Here is a 23,170-nt window from a genome sequence, read left to right on the forward strand (position 1 = left end):
AATGTTCTTTGATGGAATGACTTGCTGCCATGTGTGTAACTTTCTGCATGGCAAACTGTTTTGTCTCCAAATATTATAAAAATGGCAACTGGACCAACCCTCAAAAAACCCCTTTACAAAAGTTGGTTTTGTTGCCTGAAGTTCATAGTGCTACAAATAATAATTTAGACAATCCATTCCCTAGGGCTATATCAATGCAACAGCATCACTATGAAAAAGAATCAAACTTTCTGTCATTTTCTTTAATGCAATAACTTTCTCCTTCAACTAGGAATCTTAGAGCAGTCTATTCCTTTTGACTATCAGCTCTGCACTGTGAAGCAATATATAGGCAGTATGACTGAGGTCTAAAAAGCCTTTGAAACAGCTCAAACCCCTTCCCCTCCACGCCCAAGTCCCCTTTTGGGATTAGTGGCTTTAGTTGATATTGGATAACACTTATTTGGAACAGGCATGCAATTCTTCCATTAGGCTGTATTCTGGTCGTTCTTTCAAACTCCATTTAAATTCCATTTTTTCTCTCTGTTGGCATCTGTACCCTTAGCTACCTCATAAACAAGACACATTGCCAACTGGAACAGGCGAGCAGAGCTGAAAGAGCGCTGCTAACCTCTGCTCCTTTCCACCCCCTGCAGACTGGAGACACACCAAACTCAGGGCTCGGAGCCTGGGAAGTGGGAGTCCTGAGCTGCGCGGAAACTCAAAAGACACAGATTTCAGGCTATTAAACTACTGGGCTGGCTCACTGAATTATAGCTATGCATGCTTTTTTTTTTTTTTTTTTTTTTTTTTTTTTTTTTTATGCCAACCTATTGAGCCAGATTCACATGCTCTTACTTCAGTTGAGTGAATCTTATTCTGTAAATAGATGTCCTGAAAACACTGCAACTGATTAGGCAGCTGTCCTAAGTATTAAGAAGGCAATCAAAATCTGATTCAGAATAACTGGTCCAATATTTAACTTTTGTAAGTGGACATACAGAGCAGAAAACACTTGGGTACCCAAAGATGCTTATAGATTGTGGCTATGGGCAGCACCGTCTTTATTTTGTACTCCCCAAATTTGTGTTCTTATTCAAAGCAGAAATCACATAGCAATAACAAAATAAATCATGGACTCGGGAAAGCTTTTCTTTGGCACAGCCGAGGGAGGCAGTATAAAGTCAATACATGGAAGAGTCTAACGCAGAGACTGTGTGAGCAGCAGGTCAGGATGGGAGAACTGGGCCTACCTCTCCTCCCACCTTGCCCCGGCCCAGCCTCACCACTGCGGGTACGACGGTCCCCGTCACGCAGCGCACAGCAGCGGGGACTGCAGCAAGGCAGCTGCCACAGCAGAGCTTCTCCCTGCCCATCTATAGCAGAGAATAGACCCCCAGTCCTGGGCCTTCTCACAACTTCAGCAGTGGTACTCGTTGATGACTGCTCGCTTTTCAGGGTCAACCACCGTGCGTGGATTTCTGTGCAATCAAAACTATATTTGACCCTGTTTTTCATTTAGTCATGAGGCCAAGGCTTTGTGCCTTGTCTTTTCTACATTGGTAAATGTTTCGCTCCTCAGTTTGTAAGGCAGAAAGTCTGGTCAATGAGTACATATGACGCCAACAACTTACATGTTGCTAATCTGGGGAAAGAAAATACATATTTAGAAGAATCAGCAGCCTAGATAGGATATAATGTGACTGAAGAGTTTCACTATAACATTGCAGAGTACAAAAATGAAAATATAAAGTGCACTTTAAATGATTAATGTACAAAAGCTGACCTCTTCCAGTGTGCATTAATCAAGAAAAAATGCACACCTTCTATAGTGGTTAATGTTGCAGGTCCATTGTTTAGCTTTGATAATGTGCATAAAAATGCTCAATATGACAATGAGTTGGGGTAGCTGAGAATTTAGGATGGTGGCAAGTTTGGTGTAGTATTTGGATTAGCATTCTTAACCTACATCTTGACAGCTTCTTTTCTTCGGTTCACAAGCATTAATAAAATCTAGCTGTATCCTCTTTGGGTTTTGGTTATTTTTTCTTTGTTTTTTGTTTGTTTTTAAACAAAACAATTAAAAAATACCTGCTCAAACAAATACTACCAGCATTCATTAGTCAGGATGGTTATATGTAAAAGAAATGATGCCAGATAGTAACAAATCCAAGAGAAGTTTATTATGAAAATGGCACCTGCGGGATGAAAAAAATTAAGTTACATAAAGACAACCATGTATGACATGTATGAGAATCTACAAAAGTATAAAAAGAACCCTGTTGTAAATGAAGTATGTACATTTCTGATTTGCAGCATTATCAATGATCAATGAAAAAAATGTTTCAAATAAGCCAGGCACTCAAGAAGTTAGATTCGGTTAGCTTAACACAAAATAAATGTACCATAGCTGTCACTTTTTAACATTTTAATTCTTTTTTTTATATTGTAGAGTTGGTAACACTGCTAAGATTTATACGAACAGAATCCCTTTCCCCATTATTCAGCTACTTGGCACCAGTCTCCTCATAAAAGATTTCATATATTTGTACAAGAAATAGTTAAAAACACAGACACAGTCTTCACAGGTAATGAAGTTTTTTTTTCATTTTGTAATTTTAAACACTATGGATTTAGACAGCAGCTGTGATTATCTGTTAGTTTAAATCACCAGAAATCATTTTGACACAACACAGAAACATTTATAAAAAAAAAAAAAAACAACAACAGCTGTCTAGCTGTTCTTTGTAGCTGATAGGTGCACTCCTTTGATTGTTCAATAGCTAGAGTAGAGCTTCCAAAATTAAACTTTGAATTTCACAAACAGCTTTCTTGTCTTTTTTAGACCTACTTAAATCCTTCAAATGTAACCTTTAAAAGCTCATTAATAAAATTTGTGGCATCCAATTCCTTTTTGCTATTATTCCACTATTCCACTGTGGCTCGGACCTACTTCTCAAATTCAAAGCTACTGCAGGAATTGACTCAACACAGTGAGTGATCAAAAATTCAAAGGACAGCTGAGTTAATATATTAGCATTGCACACATAAGCAAATATATATGACAATTCTAAGCTCAGTTTCCTTTTTTAACAACGTTGGTTGACCTTTGAAAGAATTTTCTGTCTCACTGGTAACTGCTCTATGTATTTACTCCATCAGCCTACCTGGGAGAAAACCAAAGAAATGCACCCTCTGCTTACAGTTAGAGCACAAGGGACTCTGGGAATGTTAACAACTGAGGCTATATGGCATCAATTTGTTTAATATATTTGAGCATTACTCCGTAGTGCATTGTGTGGCACACTGGAAGAGTAAGTCACACCCAGAATTCCTCTGTGGGAGAAATGGCTCCATTAACCTTGAGCTAGTTAAGAGTCTTTTATCTCTGAGAGTGAAGAAGAGAGAAAGAGCGAGTGAGAGAACGAGAGAGGGGAGAAGTGTGGAGAGGGAGAGAGAGAAAAAGAGAGAGAAAGGTTTGAGAATACACAACAGCAAAGCAACAGCAGAAATTAAAAGGTATACAGACAGTGGAAGCAGCATAAGGTGACATTACAGAGGAAGGCCACCACACAAAAACCACTAACCCCCAAGAATCACTGGTTCACTAGGACTGCAGGAATGGGACTTTACCACTCCGGACTAGAGATAAAGCACAGAGAAGACAAAGGACAAAACAACTACATTAGCTTAGTATATACTGCATATAGTAACACACATTGAAACTGCAATGGGACTGACAGCCAAGGACACTTACACATTGTACACATTACAGTTCTCACATCTGTTATTAGATGCCTTAACAAACAGCTGCCAAAGATGGAGTGGAAGAAGAATTTATATTTGACAGTCATTTGGAGTGTTTGACACTACACTGTGATTTCTGGCAACAAAGACAAAATAGGAGATTTCTTTTCTTTTACTTAATGTGCAGTTTTCAGTTGTAGTTATCTATTTCAAGCTTATTAACCCATTCTTTAGTTTTAAAACATATTGGTTTCAACACTAGAAATAAGGAAAAAGAACAAAAAATACCCAAATCAAAGAACAAAAAGAAATTTACAACCTTCCCTCTATAATATTAAATGAAAAACAAAACATGTTAAATATTTCTTCTGTTTTACTCCGAAGTGTTATTTGACATTGTAAAATTAGCCTCAGTTACACTGAGAAAAAAATAAAGCAAAACAATATGCACCTAAGAAATTGCTCCTCGCGTCAATTAAATTGAGTTTTTTGTTTTTTAAGCACTTTTTGAAAAAGGCTTCCTGACCCATTTAAATTTGATGTGAGGCTATGCTTGTTAGTTTGGAGGTAAAAAATTTTAAGTCCTGCAGCAAATGTTAATGAGGGCTTTTGTCTTAACTAACCAAGGAGACTGCAGCACCCGACTATAAACCAGTACGGAACACATTCTTTTCAAAAAACCCAGCCCACAAGCTGCATATTGTATGAAGACATTACAGATTAATAAATGATAGCACCATGGTTTTAGAAATTAAGTTAAAGTTTCAGTAATTAACATTTAGTCCAACTTTTTAACATTCTAGTCACAGGCCAGAAATTAACTTTTTAAGAACCCAAATTATTTTATGTGCAAGTAAGAAAATCTTAACCATAAAAAGAGAATTAAACTCTGCATAAAATTCTAAAATACTATCCCCTATTTTTAAAGGAATTAGGAACAAAAACCCCTTTTCATTTGACTTAGTCAAACAGGGCACATTGTTTATGCTTGTCTCTTTTAATCTTGATCATATCAAGATCATTTTGAAGTAAAACCAATGGTTGTCACTTTAAAATCTCTTTACCACAACACTGAGTATTCTATGGCAGAGGCATACACATATTAAAGGCATCTTAATAAAGATGCAAAGGAAAAAACACACACCTTAGAAGAAGACAAAATGGCAGGCAATTGGTACTTCGACTCTCTGAAGGCAAAAATAAAAAAATATCTTTACATTAAAGAATAAGTCAAGTTAAAGAGAAAGGGAATGAAATGGGGACCATCATATTGAGAGAATAAGCTGACCTGCTCAAATTCAAAGTGCTAGAATTAAAGGTCTAAATTAAAACATAGTCTATGCCTCAGAGTATAACACTGAACACAGTATGTGGTCATAATTCAATCCTCTTTCCGTTCCAGAGTCTGTGTAGTATGAATGCCATTGCTGTACACAGGAAATGGAAGAGTGGAAAAAAGTCCTTCGGCAGTTGTGAACACATTCCCTGCAGGCATTTGGGTCAGACTGGCCCCGCTCACAGCACTTCCAAATGGTCCCGACATATTGAGTCGGTGAACATGGTGGTAGAGCATTTCCATCGGTGTTTTAGGATCCAGCCCAAAGCTGGGGCTGTTAACATCAACAAAGTTAACAGCATGGGTGTTGGGGAGGAGGTTGCCCTGCATGGCTAAAGTAACTTCAGCTGGAGCATACCGAATAGTGCCAGTGGTGTAGACCCTCTGAGCAGCAGTGCTGGTCGCAGCAAGGGTTCCTGTTACCCTGTGAACCAAAGGAAGCACCACATTGCCTGCTTGTAACCTCTGGAGGGCTTCCAGATCCCCAGTGTACAACAAAGAGTTGGAAGTGCTTGGACCTGCTGGATGTTTGTCCCGTGGAGATGCGGAAAGTGGGGGTGACAAAGGGTCAGAGGATACAGGAGCCAACGCCGAGCTGGATGAGGTGCTGAACTGAGTTTTACGGCTGGCAGTATTTTCAGTCCCTGGCGGGGTGAGAACGGAGTCTGGAATGGAGACGTGTAAACTACTGCTGGCTTGGGGGGAAGGGAAGTGCTCAGAGCTGGGGGGCTTGGTCATACTGTAGGGTGATTCATTCCTTGAGATTTCCCTGTTGGGTGGGTAATTCCAAATACTGCTATCATTATCAAAATTGATAGGTTCTGAGATTTCTGTTTTAATTTTGAGCACTGAGGCACTGTTTGGCGACGAGAGCAGCTGGGGCTGGTCCACCAAAGCTGAGTCAAGTCCGTTTGGGCTTGAGGTGCTTGACAGCCTTCTCCGGGTCATGCTGCCTCCTTTTTGCTTTTTTCTCCTCTTCTTCCTCTTTTGATGTTTGCTGGAAGACTGGGCATTTACTTCCCCTGCACTGTCTGAGTCCTTGGCACTGTCTGAGGTCAGTGATTCACAGTTCTGTAACCGCAGGTCTGACTCACTCTCTACATAACGCTCCACCTTGATCTGCATAGAACCAAGAGTGCCAAAACTGTCCTCAGGGGCCTTTTGATTCTCGAAGTCAGAGTTTTCAAAGCTGTCATCACTGTCCCTGCTGTCCTGGTTGCTGGAGCTGTTCCCATCATCATTACAGTTCATCTCATTATCCGATTGATTCCCTGACTTCTTCCTGTCGGACTCAGGGTCTTCACTGTTTTCTGACTGGTTTCCTTTCTCATCTGACTTTGAGTTCTCGTTGTCCTCTGGAGCAAAAGGAAAGTGAAAGAAATGATTAGCAACAGGAACATAATATTACAACTCACGTTCAGATTTCTACCTACCAATGACATTTGATCGCTGTAACATTTCTGGCAGAAGGTGTTTTCTTCTGGAGAGCCACATTTTTTTGCAACATTGTGTGTTTGCAGAGTTTTGGTCATCATGAATCTCCCTGACCCAGGATTGTCAATGCACTAAAAGCTTATGTTGTATGGCTTGAATTTTCTTCAAATGAGCTGTGGCACGTTGATTGAGGGGGGCCCTTCCATCTGCTCTCTTAGCAAGAATCATTTGGACAACTGTGCGCACAACTGCCTTCTAGCTGTGTCATTCAAGGAGGAGCCAGTGAACAATCCCATTACGACCAGGCATTCTGGTAACTGTTCTTTCACATCTGGGTTCCCCTAAAGTGGGCAGCCATGAAGATGTAACATTATTAACTAATGAAGATTCTAGTCCTGACACAGCCTTTTCCTCCCACCTTCGCCACTTTCCAAGTGGCATAGTGTCTCTGACTTCAGTGGAATTACTGACGATTTCCTCCAGTGTGAGAGGAGACGTGGGTCATACGTGTATAAATCTGAATGAATAAAGCAGTCAAAACAATTTTGTTACGTCACTACACTGTCTCTTGATATTCCCTTGGAGGTGAAAGAAAAGGAGAAAAAAATTCAAACACTGAATTAAATTCTTGATTTATCCAAATCATCTGAGGGCCATTGAAAATAGCCCAGATATAACACTGAGAAGCTATCACTCTTCTTGCCAGAGTTTTTAGTTGCATTTTAGATTTATACCTAATTTTAAAATGGATGAGATAATAAACACTCTAGTCCACTGGACTCAGGCAACCAAAGCAGCTTTCAGAATACTCCCCGTTATCACACATTTGAAAGAATCATGAATGGCTTCAGGAGAACCTGTCTTTTACAGAACAGCCAGAATGCTTTTGTTAGGAAATAAAAGATGTTTTTTCACTCATCACAGCCAAATGCTACCCTTTTCGGTACGCTTGTTTTGGGGAGAGAGGGTAAGGGCATGTCAATACCAAACAGTTTGCCAGAAGTGCTTGAACAGCTGGGCTTGATGGGGAAGCTGCTTGAGGCTTCAGGGCAATACACGTTACATTTATTTCATGTAAGTCACTTAGGGGGACTTTTGCTTTAGTCACCAGCAAGACAGAGACTTTTCATTTTGAAAAATAAAATCCATAATAGAAAAACAACAGCCACAAAACCCTACATCTCAGCTAGCATTTCGTTTCACTTAGGGCAGAATTTCTCTTACGAATTTTTTCTTTTCTTTGAAGATACTCTCTTTTAAGGCTATGGTTCCTAGCTGATCAAGAGAGGACTTGGGATGAGTTAGTCTAAAACTGCTTAAATTTTCCCTAGGATTTTACCAGAGCTTGAACTGAACTTGTTGGTTTCATTCAAGACACTGTTCTGATTTCAGGTCCTTTGGTACTTCTATTTAATTCTTTTGTAAGAAACAACACCCTGCCCCTGCTGTCTTCCAAGACTCCCAAACATCTCCTGAGATGGACGCATTTGTGCACCTTTGAAGATGCTCTCGTGCTCTGTTATCATCAGCCTTAGTAGTCATGAATGTATATGCACTTCTCACCTGGAGAAACCTACAGTGTACATGGTAAATGCAAACTTTTCTCCACATCTGTCTTATTTGGCTATTTAGAAACAATACACTATAAAGGAAGCATTCAGAATGGGTGAAGAGATTCCTAATCATGTAGGCATCAAGACTGTATGTGTGCCTAATGTTGATTAAACTGTCAAACCAAGCTGCCAAAGGAGAACAAATAGATGCAAAAGATGAAAGAGAACAGCCATAACATATAATATAACATTTAAGGCCTGATCCTCTTCTTGCTTTTGCTTGATCTCTGTCACTGTGATCCATTTTTTCCAGATTTTTTTTTCTTGATTGCCATTATAGACATGAGAGAAGAATCTGAGACATATTGCATGCTATGGCAGAAAAACTTCCTCATTTCTTGGGCCACTGGAAATCATGCTCCTTTCAAAGCCATCTGATCTGTACCTGTGCCTAGGTAGTCACTTTTAAAACTAACTGGGAATGTGTGAACCATCTGTGTGCTAGGCCATCTGTAGGAATAACTTACACATTGAGTTAGACAAGAACATACAGCTTTTAAAAAACAGTGGAACTCCCAGACTTAAAGAGCTTGCAAACAAGTGCTTGAACCCATTATGCTCTAATAAAATGTAATTCTTTTAGCCCAAGAAAAAACCTCAAATTTTGCAATCTTTACTGCCCCCTAGTGAGCCAATGTCAGAAATCTATTTATACAGGAAAAGGGGTGATAAAGATTGACAGAACAGATTTATGTTCAGAACACAGGACTACCCTTGAAAGATAAGCACTAGAATCATACTCAACAGTTACAATCCCAAGTCCTTTGGGCAAGGCACAATACCTGCTCATGATGCTTAGCTAGGGAATCAAGTATTTAGCTCAATCCAATTTAGGCATGGAAATACTGAGGTCATTAAGTTTTTGACAGCTTTTTTCAATTTAATTTTAAAGGATATTTTTGTTTTAACAGAACAATCCATGATAAATATAAACAACTGGAAAGGTAACCATGTAGCTCTGCTGATATGGATTTCTTTTTTGGGTAAAGCAGTAAGAAGGTACACTATGTTTGTTACCTGAGTTGTCCTTTGAGTCCGATTCAGAGTCAGAGGTCTCTGAGGATTCTGAGGTTTTCTCTGGGAGATGAGGAAGTTGTGCAATATCCATCGGAGTGTCCTTGTATTCTGGGTTACTAAAGAAGAGACAGCAAATATAAATGCAATCGGATGATTTGGAGGTTGATGGTTTCTCCCTCTTTTCGTATCAGAGTTCAGGAACAAAGAACATAAATGGCAAGAATAGCAGAGCAAATACAAAAATATACATTTTTTTCTGATAAGGCCTTCACCATGGGGATTTTATGAAGGTTTATTTTAATGCTACTGTCAAATATTTACACTGACCAGGTACTAAAACTTGTTTGATTCCAGTGAAATTTTAGCGCAATCAAAGCATTCTTACCAAAGTGGGACACCATGACTTGTGTGATATCTAACAGTAAAGCTACACTGTGCAATCATCCAACAATAGAATATCTAGAATTCAATCCCATTACTGTGCCTGGAAGGACAGGGAGTACGTTTTAACCTTTCCAATCTGTTTCTCTCCCACCAGCACTGGCTATTAAGAGTTATCTCTGTAACAATGTTCTCTATCAATCCTGTCAGAGCCCTTTCAATACCTGTTTTTCTCAATGATGTCCTGTATTCCAGACTTTAATCAAGCAGACCATACATAAAGTTAGTAAGAATGTGCTCAGTTAGTGCTCAGGAAAATGACCACTGCTCAAATACTGCTGAAGAGTTCAGTCAAGGAATAAATAAAAAAAGGATATATATATTTTTAAACAATGCACACATGCATGCCCATCATCAAGAAATGAAAAGCAGCTATTCTAACTATATGACAGATGCACATGTGCATGTTAAGATGCATATGTTAGGGATAAAGAACTGTCAACACACCCATTATAATCATATCTTCATCTGCTCATGTGGTGCTCACCTGTGACTTGTTAGCAATGAACATGACTGCAATGTAGAAAAGCCACACTACCAGAGAGACTGAAAAAAAAAAGCCTATGCTTTTTCTTGGTTTGTACTATTTGAAAATGTGTTCCTTTCTCAAATCTGTGGAACAGAGGGACAGACATAGCTAGACATAAGTGGCATAGGAATATAAAAAATAAACAAAGTCTTCAATCATTTTTGAATAGGTGAGCATTTCCATGCAGCTCAAATTCGAGCCTGGTGATAGAGCAGAAAATCTGCAGTCCTGCACAGAACAATACGAGGCATCATTGGGGGAGACTGACACAGTATCACAATGACTTTGTGCCCATATTCAGCCTATTACGATATACTGTGAAAATTCAGAGTTCACACAGTTCACACTGAAATGCCATTCTTACGATTATCATCTTTATTGTTTTGTCCTGACAAAGTGACTTTATTCTGTTGCATCCCAGGGCAGTACCAAAATTTGTTCCCTCCAAGCAAAAGATGCTTGAGGGCTTTTACACGGTGAATAACAAGTTGCAAGAACAAGAACAGCATTAATCCTCCCTGTCACTATAATTAGTCTATCCTTTTACAGACAGCTGAATCATACTTTCTAATGCATGAAAATGTATACAGACCAGTACTCCTGCTAAGACTAGACCTTATTATGCCTTGTTCTGTCATTAAAATACTATTTGGACATTTAGATTTTTCATGGATTCTAGTATTAGGAGAAATCTAAATTAAAAATACGAACTCAGTGGAGAAGCTAATCTTTCTCTAATGGATCAGTGAAGGGAATGTATCAGAAAAATCAAGTTCCGGGAGGAGTTGTTAGAGAGTGAGACCATACTGCTTTTTTTTTGTGGAACTTTTATGGACTAGGTTCACAGTTCTCTGGAAAGCAGCAAAGCGGAGAGAGGCACCAGCTTCTAATTTTTATGGAACACTTTCCCATCCAGAAAATGCACAAATTTCTGGGCAGTATGAAGCCCTGATTAAGATTAGGACAGTGAAGATGCACTTCCAGCCCAGAACTGACACCCTTATGATGAATTCTTCGAGTGTTGCATTCTGCCTCACTCTTGCTGGCTCAGCTAACACATCACGCTGTGGACGCTGAGAAAAAAATGTAGCAGAATAAAAATAGACTGCAAAAAGCCCATGCTCAGGCATACCACAATAGAAACATCCAGGCACCAATCAACACACCATTACTGTGGAAGGTTACCCACAGTACCCCTAAATGCTCTCCTACTAGGGGCTGCTTTCTACTCTGACCCAGAAGGGGAATCAGAAGTATTACAGCATGAAACTTTAGGCAGGCACAGTCTCTTCAGGGCTTGTTGGACCTGGTCACAGTCTAGCCCCTAGACATCACTTTGAACTGTCATTGCATCAAAGGGAATGTAACAAACCATGACAAGCAACTTAAAAGAAGAACAGGCCAGAAAATGGCAATTGCATTTCATGACAGTCTCAAGGTTTCAAATTCTAGTTGTTTGTTTGTTCGTGCTCTGGCATGAAACAGAAAATCCCCCAATCTTATTGAATACTTTCACAAAACAGAATGTGTTGATAGGTGTTTTCAGATTAGAATGATCAGGTTTATACTTCATTGTTTCTCAGACTGTTGGTCTTGCCTTGAGTTCAGAAACCTATCCTTTAAAAACACTTGGGCTTTGGTAAAACAGAATTTCTCAAGGAATAGCATTTCCTTCAAGATGTTACCACAATTACTGTTTAAAAATTTGCTACTTTTATTTTTAAATCCTATTTTGCACTTTTCAAGGGGAAAACTGTCTGATGCTTACCAGAGCAACACATTCTTTCAAATATTTTCTTCTGAGAAAATCACATTCTCTGGACTGGACTGGTGATCTTGCAGAGACACTTTTTCATAGCATTCTAGGAAATTTGCTTCCACACATTTCCAGTAATCAAATAAACCAGTGCCCAACACTCCATATGAGATTTTTGTAACACAGACACTGCAAGCTGGGCCAGATCTCTTGTCACGCTGGGGAGATCTCAGTGCAGTGGAGGTAGGTAATAACATGATAGAGGGTTTATTTGAAGACCAAGACAGCGTAATTATTCAAGAAGATTACAGTATCCTGAGACATAACAGATGTCTTAACATATTCAACCATCAACCAAAAGACCCTGTTTCTGAAGAGGATCGTGTGAGAAAGTTCTTCTCATTAACTTTCTCCAGCAGGCAACTGTTTTTTCCCTAAAACTCACAGCAACTGAGTCAAGCAACTAAGACAGCGGTTCAAGTGATGGATGTGATTGGAAGACATACCTAAGAAGGTAATTGACCCAGATGATATTCTTCTCACTTGCGTTCTTGGCATTGACGGCTATGGTTGCACTAGACTGTATCCAGATATACCCTCCATTCTTCTGCATCCAGCGGTAATACTTTGTTACACACTGACCCTTATTCAGCACTGGGCAAAAGAAACAAAAGAGAAACAAGAAATATAGCATGTTAGTATCCCACTAAAATGATCTTCATTGTATAACATGACACCTGTATCAGCAGAAGCTACTGAGCCTCTTTTAGGCTTAATGTGGTATGCCAATGAGATGACAAACAGGATCTGACCTCCAATAGAAGTAGCTGTATGTTTTACAAGCTTTTAAAGTAATATTTTAATCTGTTTTTGGAAACTCCAGTGAAAGAAGAAAAGCAAAAAAGAACCTACAGATCTCTTTGGTTCACAGAATACTTACTGCTTTGTGGACATATTCAATGCTTGCAACGTCAAACCATAAAAAAAGGGAAAAAAGGCAAATTTATATGTGATTTATTCATAGCTCCTAGGTAGACCTCTTCGAGATCCTGGATATTTGAAAGGTTTGGGAAGATGCTCTACCCCTGCTGCTTTGATCATTTCTCCTTATTGCAGGCGATATCAACTACTGAACTTACACATCTGTTCCTTTTGATCTTGTCAAACAGAATTTACAGTTCTCAGATGAACCAAATCTCCACTGGTCAGCAGGGGGAAAGTCTTGGGAGAATTTACTTACTACCAGAGCAAAGTAAATCCACCAACAGACTGAGAAAGAGGCCTAAGGGAGGCACAGAATGACTTGGTTAGAGCCTAAGAGTGACAGCTCTCTCCGATGTTTTAAACACCCTAGCCAACAGAGAAAAAAGTAAACGCAAGCAGTAATGTGAAACAGTGTTATTAAATGCTCACAGGAAGAAGGCTTAAAAATACAGATGTTTAAACTCATACTCTAACCAAAATGTTGCCCAGTGGAAATGGATTTGATTTGTATCTGATACATCAGTGTCAGGAAAAGGGGATGAAATGCAAACCTTTGGTGGAAGGAAGTGGCATAATTTTAAACAATGCCTAAACAGTACAAAGTCTGGGTACTTATTATTACTTGAGTGCTTATTCTGGCTGCCTGTCTCACTAATCCCAGAAAGCTTTGTGCACTAGAGGGCAGTGTGCATTCGTATACACCCTCTGCTTTTGTCATGTCCTTGTCTCTGTCTGCTAAAATGAAAAACCTCTAACTGCTGTAATAAATTTGGCTAAATTAGCTGCTAAATGGTTATCTCAAGTAATATGTATTTGCATTAATCATCTTGCTCTAAACCAGAACAAGCCAGAGTCCTAAAGACGTAGTAAATTCATATTGTCCATTTAATTACGGCTAATAAGTGCTTCATATACAATAGTTTCATGAAGTACATTTTGATTTTTTTTTGTAGAGGGAAAAGAAAAAAAGTCACTTTGGAAAAGAAGAAGTATTTAAGGCAATTAAAGTTCCTACCATAAAGGTGACAAACGACACTTTGGAGCTTTCAAGTTAACCAAACGTCTATTCCCCTAATTATACCTATGAATGTATCTCTATCTAAATCCATGTACAAGAGATATCTACAGAAAAAGATATTTACAAAGGCAGCCATACAAACACAGATGCTTTGCTTCCCTGGAGGGATCCCCCTCTCCCCTGCCCCACACACTTTTTCAGGTACTGCATAAAAAAGTACATGTCTGACAAGTGAATGTAATGTGTACATTAGGTTCAGCTGCAATATAAACAAAGGTTTGTGATCCAGGTCCTGTTTTTTACAACCACCTCTGGTTAACTAGGTTTGTTTCTAACAGAGATCCGTAAGTTTCCTCAAATTTTTGTTTCTATATTCCAAGCTCTAAATATTCTGCTATGGTGATTCATTGGCTTCAAAACCTCATTATCAAGCAGAATACAGATAAAATACTAACAACTGACTATCCAGCACTTCTGTCAAACCACTGATGTATGCAACTTCAGAAAGCAATCTCACATAAATGAGTCCAACTTTACTAGTTAGGAAGAATAAGGGAAGAAAAGTACTACTGTAAGTTTTGATTATAGTTGACTTTTCCAGTTCAGCAAAATAGAACATTCAAAATACTCTTGTTTACAGCTGACAGTAAAATTGATATGCCTGGAAGTCTGGACTGATACTGTCTCCTTTCTGGAGAGCTGAACAGACACTTGCATGCAGAAACCAGTAAAATCTATCTGTACTTGCATCTATTAATTATGCTGTCCTATTCTTTATAACAGCTTTTATCTGAGGAGTTTACCATGCTATACAACTATAAAAGGTGAATCTTTACAACTACCTTCATGCACATTTGAAAGTCAAGGGACCAAGTGAGTTACTGACTAGCTGAAGAACACACTGGAGTTCTGTGATATCTGCGCTATCCTGTGATTTCAGTCTCTTTCATTATAGACAAGCCATTTCCTCCTGCACTATCTTCTTCATTGGTTGTTGCACCACTGAAAAAGTCTTGTCATGAGCAAAACAGAGCATTCGTTTCAGAACTATAGAAAAAGGGGGAAAATTAAAACCTCACAAATTGTTTTTGAAGGAAGAGGTGTTCACTTTTTCAGGAAAGAGAATTCAGTGCATCAAAGTCACATGCAAAACGTCTACCATCAGACTTAAGGATCCCAAATTACTATGCATGCAAAGAATTTTTGAAACACCATCTTGAAAATGAGCTTTCCATGAAGTTCATCTGCCTGCAAAAGCCACCCTCTATTTGGCCAGCTCAGCTATATTAGCATATACACAGGATTTTCCTCACTGCAACCATCTAAAAAATGTTTCATATGAGAGATTTGGGTATCATACTTTGAAGGAAGTCTCACAGTTCAATATAAAAATTCTCTCTGTAGAGAACCCACAACCCAGTTCTGAAAGATCGTACTATAGCTTGGACAGAAATTGCTCAATGTGAATGAAAGGAATGAAAATGAATGAAATGAAAAGAAAAGATGAAAGAAAGAATGCAAAAAATCAAAATGTTTTCTAATTTATGTTATCTTTTAACTGTTGAAATTGCCAAGCTGAGACTTAGAAACTAGATGAGGATATTGAGAAAATGAACAAATAGGAGGATGCTTCTGGAAGTCATATCTATCTGTTTTATTAATAATCCAGTGTTACTGAGTAAAGCCCAGTTTCATTTTGAGGGTCTCCATTTTGCAAGTACAGGGAGTCCATTAAGAATGTTACAGATTTTGAGAATGAATGAACACAAAAAATAAGTCCAACCTAAGCTCTGCTAGTGAAATTATGTTTTATTACTAGCAACAGCCCATTCATTTAAGCTTAGCACAAACTTATGAAAAAGTAACACTATTTGGACCGCATCCCAAACTTAGTCAGACTCTCTTTCTTTAGGCGCATCCCTTTCAGAGAACCAGGATTTAGCTCCATATTTTTGTAATCTGAGAAATGCAAAGAGCTTTACATTTCCATTTCTTAGTGTAAAAATATACACAGAGTACCCAATCTTGCAGACAATGTAGTATGTGGGAAAGTGGGACTTGTGACCATATCAGTGGGATAGCTTATGTGACTGCAGTTACATGCGATTATGCAGGATTGGGTGCATTGGTTTATTTGTAGGAATAGCAGGGAGGGTGACTTCTCTTAAAGGCTTAGTCTCTCCTGCCAACAAATGCATAAGTCTCCATAGCATTGAGGGGAGTTACATGTTTACAAGAAAGAGGAGAAAACAGATCTTGTTACTAAGCCAAATTGTGTGGAAATACAGTGATATCTTTCTAACACTGGCTTTCAGCTTAATAGCTGTCAGGAACAACCTTTACAGTGACTATAACTGAGAAGAGGAAAATGAACCCCCCCCCCTAAACACTAGGAATAAGATAACAAATATAATTATATATATATTTATAAAAATAAGCCCTTTAATCAAAGGAAATTACGGAGGGTTAATATTTTAAAACTAGTGACCTTTACGTTACCTGAAAGATATATTCCCTAAAATGGTGGATGCTGAATTTGACTAAAATTTGCTGAAATATTACCTAGTTATTCAGTTTCATGTCAGAGGTTAGCATGCAAGAAATGCACAGTATGAGCATTTTTAAGAACTAAAAAAAAAAATCTCACTTATTTCTCCAAGTATGAATATATTGCTATTTACACAGTTCCCAAAAGAGGGATTTCAGTCTTCCTTGGAAGCTTTGCGCACAGCAATATACTTGTAGCAGTGGAGTGAAGGAGGGGGGAGAAGAAGAAACAGTCAGTGTTCTTTGCAGGAACCTAATTCTGTTAGAAAATCAAAATAAATCAGTACAAGTTTGTCTTCAGAAATATGGTTACAAAAAGAAAAAGAACATGGTTTCTTCCTGTAAGGCTGCTCTGAGAAATCAAAGCCAAGGCTTCTAAATAGTGAGTTGTTTTTTAAAAGAAGGAAGTAGTTTAATTCAGTTTGAAGAGGAGATGAAGAAACTGTATATCAAAAGCAGTCTTTTAGAGAAGTCTCTTACAAAAGGACATTTTACTCATGTGCATATGCATTTAAAAGCTACACTATATTGCGTATTCAGGTAAGTATAGAGTAAATAGGAAATGATGAGATCATCTTACATATTCACACAGCTTCACAAAGAGGTTCTTTTAATTGGTGGAAATATTGAGGTTACATCTGCTGTGCTATTCACCCTTCTCCTTGAGATATCTTTATCAATGACTGTATGGTATTGATACTGAATTCCTCTTGCTATAAACTTACAAAAATATTTTTAATTTACTACACGAGGATGAAAATACCGTACTTAATACCACAGTTGGATACTTAGCTGCAGCCACAAGTACTCTTTCTACATTCACAAAACTGGCAGACAAAACATGAAAAGGAATACTGACTCTTTAATCTCCACTTCTCCACCTAAGGCCCAAGGCAAGCTGACAGGGTAACTTCATTCTGGAAACAGAGGTGCTTTTTTTTTTTTTTTTTTAATTCTGGTTTACTTTTTCTTCTGCTTTTGAAAACTGTGGGCTGTAGGGGAATGAACCTAGACTTAAAACTAGCATAGACTTAAAACAAGAACAAGTTTCTTTATCTGAAAAGTTATAGTCCTTGATGCTTACAGGAAGGTCATTTTCAAAACCCACAGGAAAAATAGCATCACAGCCAGGAAGAGTGCATTAAGTGCCTTATTTGCTTGTAACAGAGACAGTTTTTCATTTATAACAGCTCAGAGGATCAAGTGAGCCTTTGATGTTGTAAGGACTTTTCTACAGATTTTGCAATTAGTGAGTTAGATATTTTAAATAGTAGGCATCCACAAACTGGATTTTAGCAATGAAAAAAAAAGTACTGAGCAATATTTAGCAATGTTAAATGATGTCTGATACTTAAGCAGAATTATGAGCTAGATGACAGAAGACCTGTAGACAGTCTGTGAGCAACTGTGTATCATCTCTATAATTTTCCCCAAACACTTAAATTTACTACAGAATAGCGAGTGTGGGGTAGGGTGGGGTGAGGACGAGGTAAGCAGGGACTGTGTGCAAATGCGTCCCATCCGTGCCAGGCTGAAAGCGTGGCTGCCACAGCAGCTTGCTTGGGCAAGAATTCCACCCCCTCTTCACAGAAGTCCCCATGTGTCATGTTGCTCCACCTTCCCTCATTGCAGACAGTTTCTTACCAGCCCTACATGACTTACCACCTCTCAACAGAGTTCTCTTCTCTGAAGAAAATCAAAATATGATAACTGGTTAGGAAAAAAACAGTTCTGTGTGGCTTCAGAAAACTGCATTTTGCTCTCACCATATGGCATGAACAAACCTTCAATGCTGGACAGAAAACATCTTTCTTTAGGTTTGTGTAGAGTGCAGCATATTATGTCAACGATACTGACTGAGACTTTGCCTGCTGTTGTGGTAGGAACATTAGACAGTAGTAATGGGAGGGGTCTAAAGATAAATTCATCTTTTCCACAGGCAAACAGGAGTTAGCAGTTTGTATTTGTGAAAGAAAACTATCTCACCTGTACCTAAACTCCCACCTACCTTCATTCTTCTGGAACAACCCTTCTAAGCATACGCATTCACTCTAAAAATGCTAACGTGTGGCAACTGATTTGTTGCTTACATCTACAGTATGGAATATTGTTTAATCTTCCAGCGTAGGACTGTTATGCATATAAATACCAAACAAATTAGGCAAAAGTGAGGTTCAGCAACTTTGCAGGCAGGAAATGAAAGTAAAACCCATCCTCTATGCAATGTTTCAATCAACCTTTTAGAAAAACTGGGAAGATTAATAATCTTTAAAAACTAAACAGTATTTCTCCCGCCACTCTTTGCCTTTGCAGAGGAGCAAATATTAAAAGTAGTCTGGGCCCAACTGTTGAAAAATGTGGATTCACATGAGGATCCAAGCTTTGTAGCTCAAGGCCGTCGCTTGTCAAATGCAATGAGAAGAGTCTTGCATGTGGTGTGTCCAGCCAGGGAAGAAAAGTAATTCCAAATAGTGAAAATTCCGTAAGTTAGTTTGGAAAAGCAACCTGCAGATTTTGTAGCCTGTCCTAATCGCAGGACAGTGGTTCTCCAGCCCTCTGAAAATTGCTAGCTGCCATTAGAGATTCTGCCTTCATTTGTTTCCAGATTATCTCAGATAAGGACCAGGAAGATCTGTTGCTTAAAACCAACCAGATGTCATCAGTTTATCAGTTCACAGCAGCAGTACAAAAGTATTAAAACTCAGCAAAACTAAAAAGAAAAAAAGCATTTCCTAGCAGTATGTACAAACTATTATTTCCTTTGTGAACAACACACACTTTTCTTTCTCCCCCTCCCTTCTTTCATAACACTTACGAGACACCATTTTCCAGTGATCCATCAATCAAAATGGCAATTTTATAATCATGAAAACATATGCTTAACATTAACTATTAACAAGAACAATAACACTAGGGAGGACATTTATTTTGAAACAACATGCGGGTATTGATCAAATGTAATGGTAGAATTATAATATCTAATTCAATGTATCAGTAGATACACTGTCCCACAGAGGCTAACAGCATGCATATCAGAATACTGTTCTGTTGTTTCTAAAGACAGTGAAAGTTATACTGCCCAAAGACAATAATTTACTACCTGGGATCCAGTCTATTGTTTTTTTACATTCTCTCCTTTTAAGTTCTTCGTTTAGTTGAGAGTGTGTCATAGGAAGCATTTGACTGCAAACAAAATGTGTTCTTTTTGTCTCTGTACCTACTTATATGTCTTAGATCCTTTTCCTGTATTGCTGTACTGTGAATGAATTACCATTCAGGAGTAAATTTGCTGGGTAGTACCTAAAACACTTTGTGCTGAAATCTGAGCCAAATAGAAACGTTTAATAAACCAGCTAAGTGTGGTAAAGCAAAATGTGTGTACAAACATACACTTTCTAAAAGACAGAAAAAAACTAACTATGTTTATTTAAAAATAAACCGGATTGAATAATGAACACTAAGATTGTCTAGGTTTCCTTCTGTCTTTCCTTTTTCTTCTCCCTCCTAATTTGTCAGTCTCCCCATGACTTTTAAAACTTCAGTCCTGCCAGGAAGTGATTTCCTTCTGCTAATATTAAAATGGTCCTTTAGATGCCCAAGCCCACTTTGAACACCAGCTTCAGACAGAACTTCCATTAGCATTAACGAACTCTCTATGTTCAGACTGAAGGGGAAAATGAAATTCCAGACCCAAATTTTGCCCTCAGCTACCGAAATGCAACATCAGGGGAGAAATTTGGCCCTGCTTGCTCAAGGAGCTCAAACCCATCTCTTCACTAATGTTAAGGTCCATCATATGACAACCTATTCATGACTTTAGAACATAACCCTTCCCACGCCAAAGGTACCAGTGGGCTGTATACAGCCATGCCACATGCAATAGCAAAGAAGGCAGAAGTTCCACAAAGGCTGATCAAAATACAGAAACAGATAGGCAGTAATGTTAACTTGCTTTATCAGTTTCACAGAATAAAGATGGGCTGTTTCCAGGGAAAGGATACTATCTTTCTAAACATGCTTTCACGTGCTTATGCTTCTCCCAGTTTGGGTGCTGGTACTGAGTGAAATGAGTTTGGCTCTCTCAGCCTGATCCCCATGGCAAAGGGATCCGCAGCACAGAATGTTGGGATGACATGGCACAACTGAATGTTTAACCCCCCTTCTAACCGCCACAAACATTCATCATCATCTCACATTTGGCAATAAACTATATTTAAAACATATACTTAAAACACATTTTTAAAAACATACTGTCACTTTTAAACTAGATCACTTGTAAAAAATTAAGTAAACAAAACCAACTTTCTACCTTTCTTCATAAGCCCCAAACAGATTATTTAGCACTACCCCCCCAAAAAAGAAAAAATATCCCTTTAAAAATAAAAATAAAATAACTTTCAAATTAGCTAGCAGATTTTGATTTCAGAACCAATGCCTGAAAATCTTTGGAGGTTAGATACAAAAGCTTCAGAAGTTTGGAGGGGGATTGGGACAGAGTCCTGGACACCAGCCCACTTGCTTTGTAAGCTATCAGAGATCAAAAATTATATTGATCCAGCACCAGTCACATCATTCACGAATGGGAAAGCTACAAGTGATTTATGTAGGTTCTTCCAAATGAGTGCTTATAAGACCTATTGCACACCATCACCTATTTGATATATGCTACACAGTTTACTGATACTATTTTCACATACTTCTGGTTTTGAAGATTGTATCTCTCGGAGACACAAGTTCAACTGCCCAGACCCTTGGCGGGGGGGGGGGGGGGGGGGGGGGGGGGAGGAGGGGAGTAACATTAATGTATTTTTTAAACTCTGGGAAGATCTGCAACAGTTTCTTCTTACCTTAATGCAGTAACAGTTTAGGCTGCAGTATTTCACAGTCCGGTTAAGTTAGTTAGAAACAAAATAGTTAGGCCATCCCTCGATTTTTAATGGAGTAACACGTCTTTTCTAGTTTACATTATAAGACAATGAAAATTTCTGGTCTCAGTAACGTTGGAGTGAACCTCAGCAACGAAGGGAAAGCAGTGTGTGGCCAGAAGCATTTTCCCCTTCCTTTTTCACATGGCATACATCTAAAGTGGCTCAGCCAGTTGGAATGTAGCAAAAGTCACCATAGGCATAGTTTAGTGGACAGAGTGAAAGTGAAGCTGTCAGAGGTGCACGATAAATCCTGTTACTCTCATGACTTTGCAATTTATCATGTGGTTCTGCAATCTATCACAAGAATAATACCAAAGTATAAATTCATCTTTGGGGTTGGAAACTTTCAGCTCAAAGAGTTCTAAAATATAAAAAAAGATGATTAAGGGAGTAACAGGGAAACCCGAGGTTCTGCACAGAAGTCAGATCTCAACCTTCGTTCTGCAGTCCCTTCATGCAGTAGCTCTAATTATACAGCCAGTACTGCACACGTTTTTAATGTTAAAATAGGAGAAGAGTTTAGGTAAAAATTTCAACTAGGATAGAAGCACATTACAGTGATACCAAATGAGAATTCAATTGTTCTATGAAGGCTGAAAAACATTTCAAATCTGGTGGTGAAGGCAGATTTCTGAAAAAGTGTTCCCTTGATTTAGACAATTCTTGGCACAACTACCAAACTTTCTTTCCTTGGCTTTCTTTTGCACTTATCATCTCCGTGAAAAGACCACTGAGTACACCTCCATGCACAGTTCAGTTTTCTCTCTTTGTTTTCATGGCAAATGACAAATGCGTGGAGGCCATATTGTGTTACTTAGGCAAGCAGGGCATTTGCAATGATTGATGCTCAACTGTGGGAAAAAAAAAAAGCTATGAAAAGATTACAATGGAGCGCCTACAAACTGAAATGGAGATGTACTAATTAGGGTTGCATTAAACAGTTGGATTTAATTTGAAGATGAAATAGCGTAGGAATGAAGCTAAAGGGCTATCGATGCAAACTATATTTGAGGCATCTTGCAAAATAACTGTATATCGCTATGCTAGAAAAGGCAAAATTTTGCAATTAGGAAAAGGCAGGTTCACAGCTAATGGTTTAAATAGCTTAAAGGTTTAGTTTTGTAGAGTCCTCTGGTTTATTTACTATCCAAAAGATCTGATGCTGCTGGTAAACTCTCTTAGATACTTTACATACACAGAAAATACATGTGCCCAATAGCACACAATTAGCATGTGAAAAATTTAGCCACAAGATATTGTGGAGAGCTGAAATTTATCAGGATTTAAAGTGATATCTGAATATTTATATGCATAATTAGAATACCCAATATTACAATAGCAACTAGCTCCCTCCACAAACTGTAATTTAGGTGGTGGTGCAAATTCTCATTTTTCAAGGAATGAACCAGCCACAAATTAATAGTGGAGCATGGCCAAAAAGGGTGCAATGTATACATAACTACCTGTTGCAGATTGTTTTCCACCTTCTTTTAAAGTAACTGACATTGGTCAGAGAGCAGAAAAAGATAATGAGCTAGACAGACCAGAATCTCACATAAACCAAAGAAGCCTTTGCCAGAGCAAACATAGTAGCTGCAGGATTTCAGAACATGGCTAACTCTGTAACTCTGAAAGACATGAAGCATACATACTCTTGGTTAGGTACAAGTCTCCTGAGATTCAGTGTTTCTTGCTGCGTCAGACTTGTGTTACTTGTGCTCATGCAGTTCAGTGATAGGAAATTATTGAACCAGCTGTGGGACAAGTCACCCAAAGAATTGTTGGCAGATCAGAGGGTTTAAAAATAGCTAGTGTGATGAGAGGGTGGTGGTGAGCAGTAG

At 38.5% G+C, this 23,170-nt stretch overlaps 1 protein-coding gene across 4 annotated transcripts in view; it reads right to left on the reverse strand.

The window, feature by feature from the left end:
- Nucleotides 1-2,137: 2,137 nt before the first annotated feature.
- NPAS3 (neuronal PAS domain protein 3) overlaps nucleotides 2,138-23,170 on the reverse strand; it is a 631,291-nt gene continuing 610,258 nt past the window's right edge. For all 4 annotated transcript variants that reach the window (XM_064512370.1, XM_064512369.1, XM_064512372.1 and 1 more), the window contains 3 exons: nucleotides 12,359-12,506; nucleotides 9,127-9,242; nucleotides 2,138-6,417 (listed from right to left, as the gene is read on the reverse strand). In XM_064512370.1, coding sequence (XP_064368440.1) covers nucleotides 5,108-6,417; nucleotides 9,127-9,242; nucleotides 12,359-12,506 — 1,574 coding nt within the window. In that variant the 3' untranslated portion in view covers nucleotides 2,138-5,107. The remainder of the gene's footprint in view (nucleotides 6,418-9,126; nucleotides 9,243-12,358; nucleotides 12,507-23,170) is intronic.

This window comes from Dromaius novaehollandiae, chromosome 5, assembly GCF_036370855.1.
Source record: "Dromaius novaehollandiae isolate bDroNov1 chromosome 5, bDroNov1.hap1, whole genome shotgun sequence".
Classification (NCBI taxonomy): Eukaryota; Metazoa; Chordata; class Aves; order Casuariiformes; family Dromaiidae; genus Dromaius; species Dromaius novaehollandiae.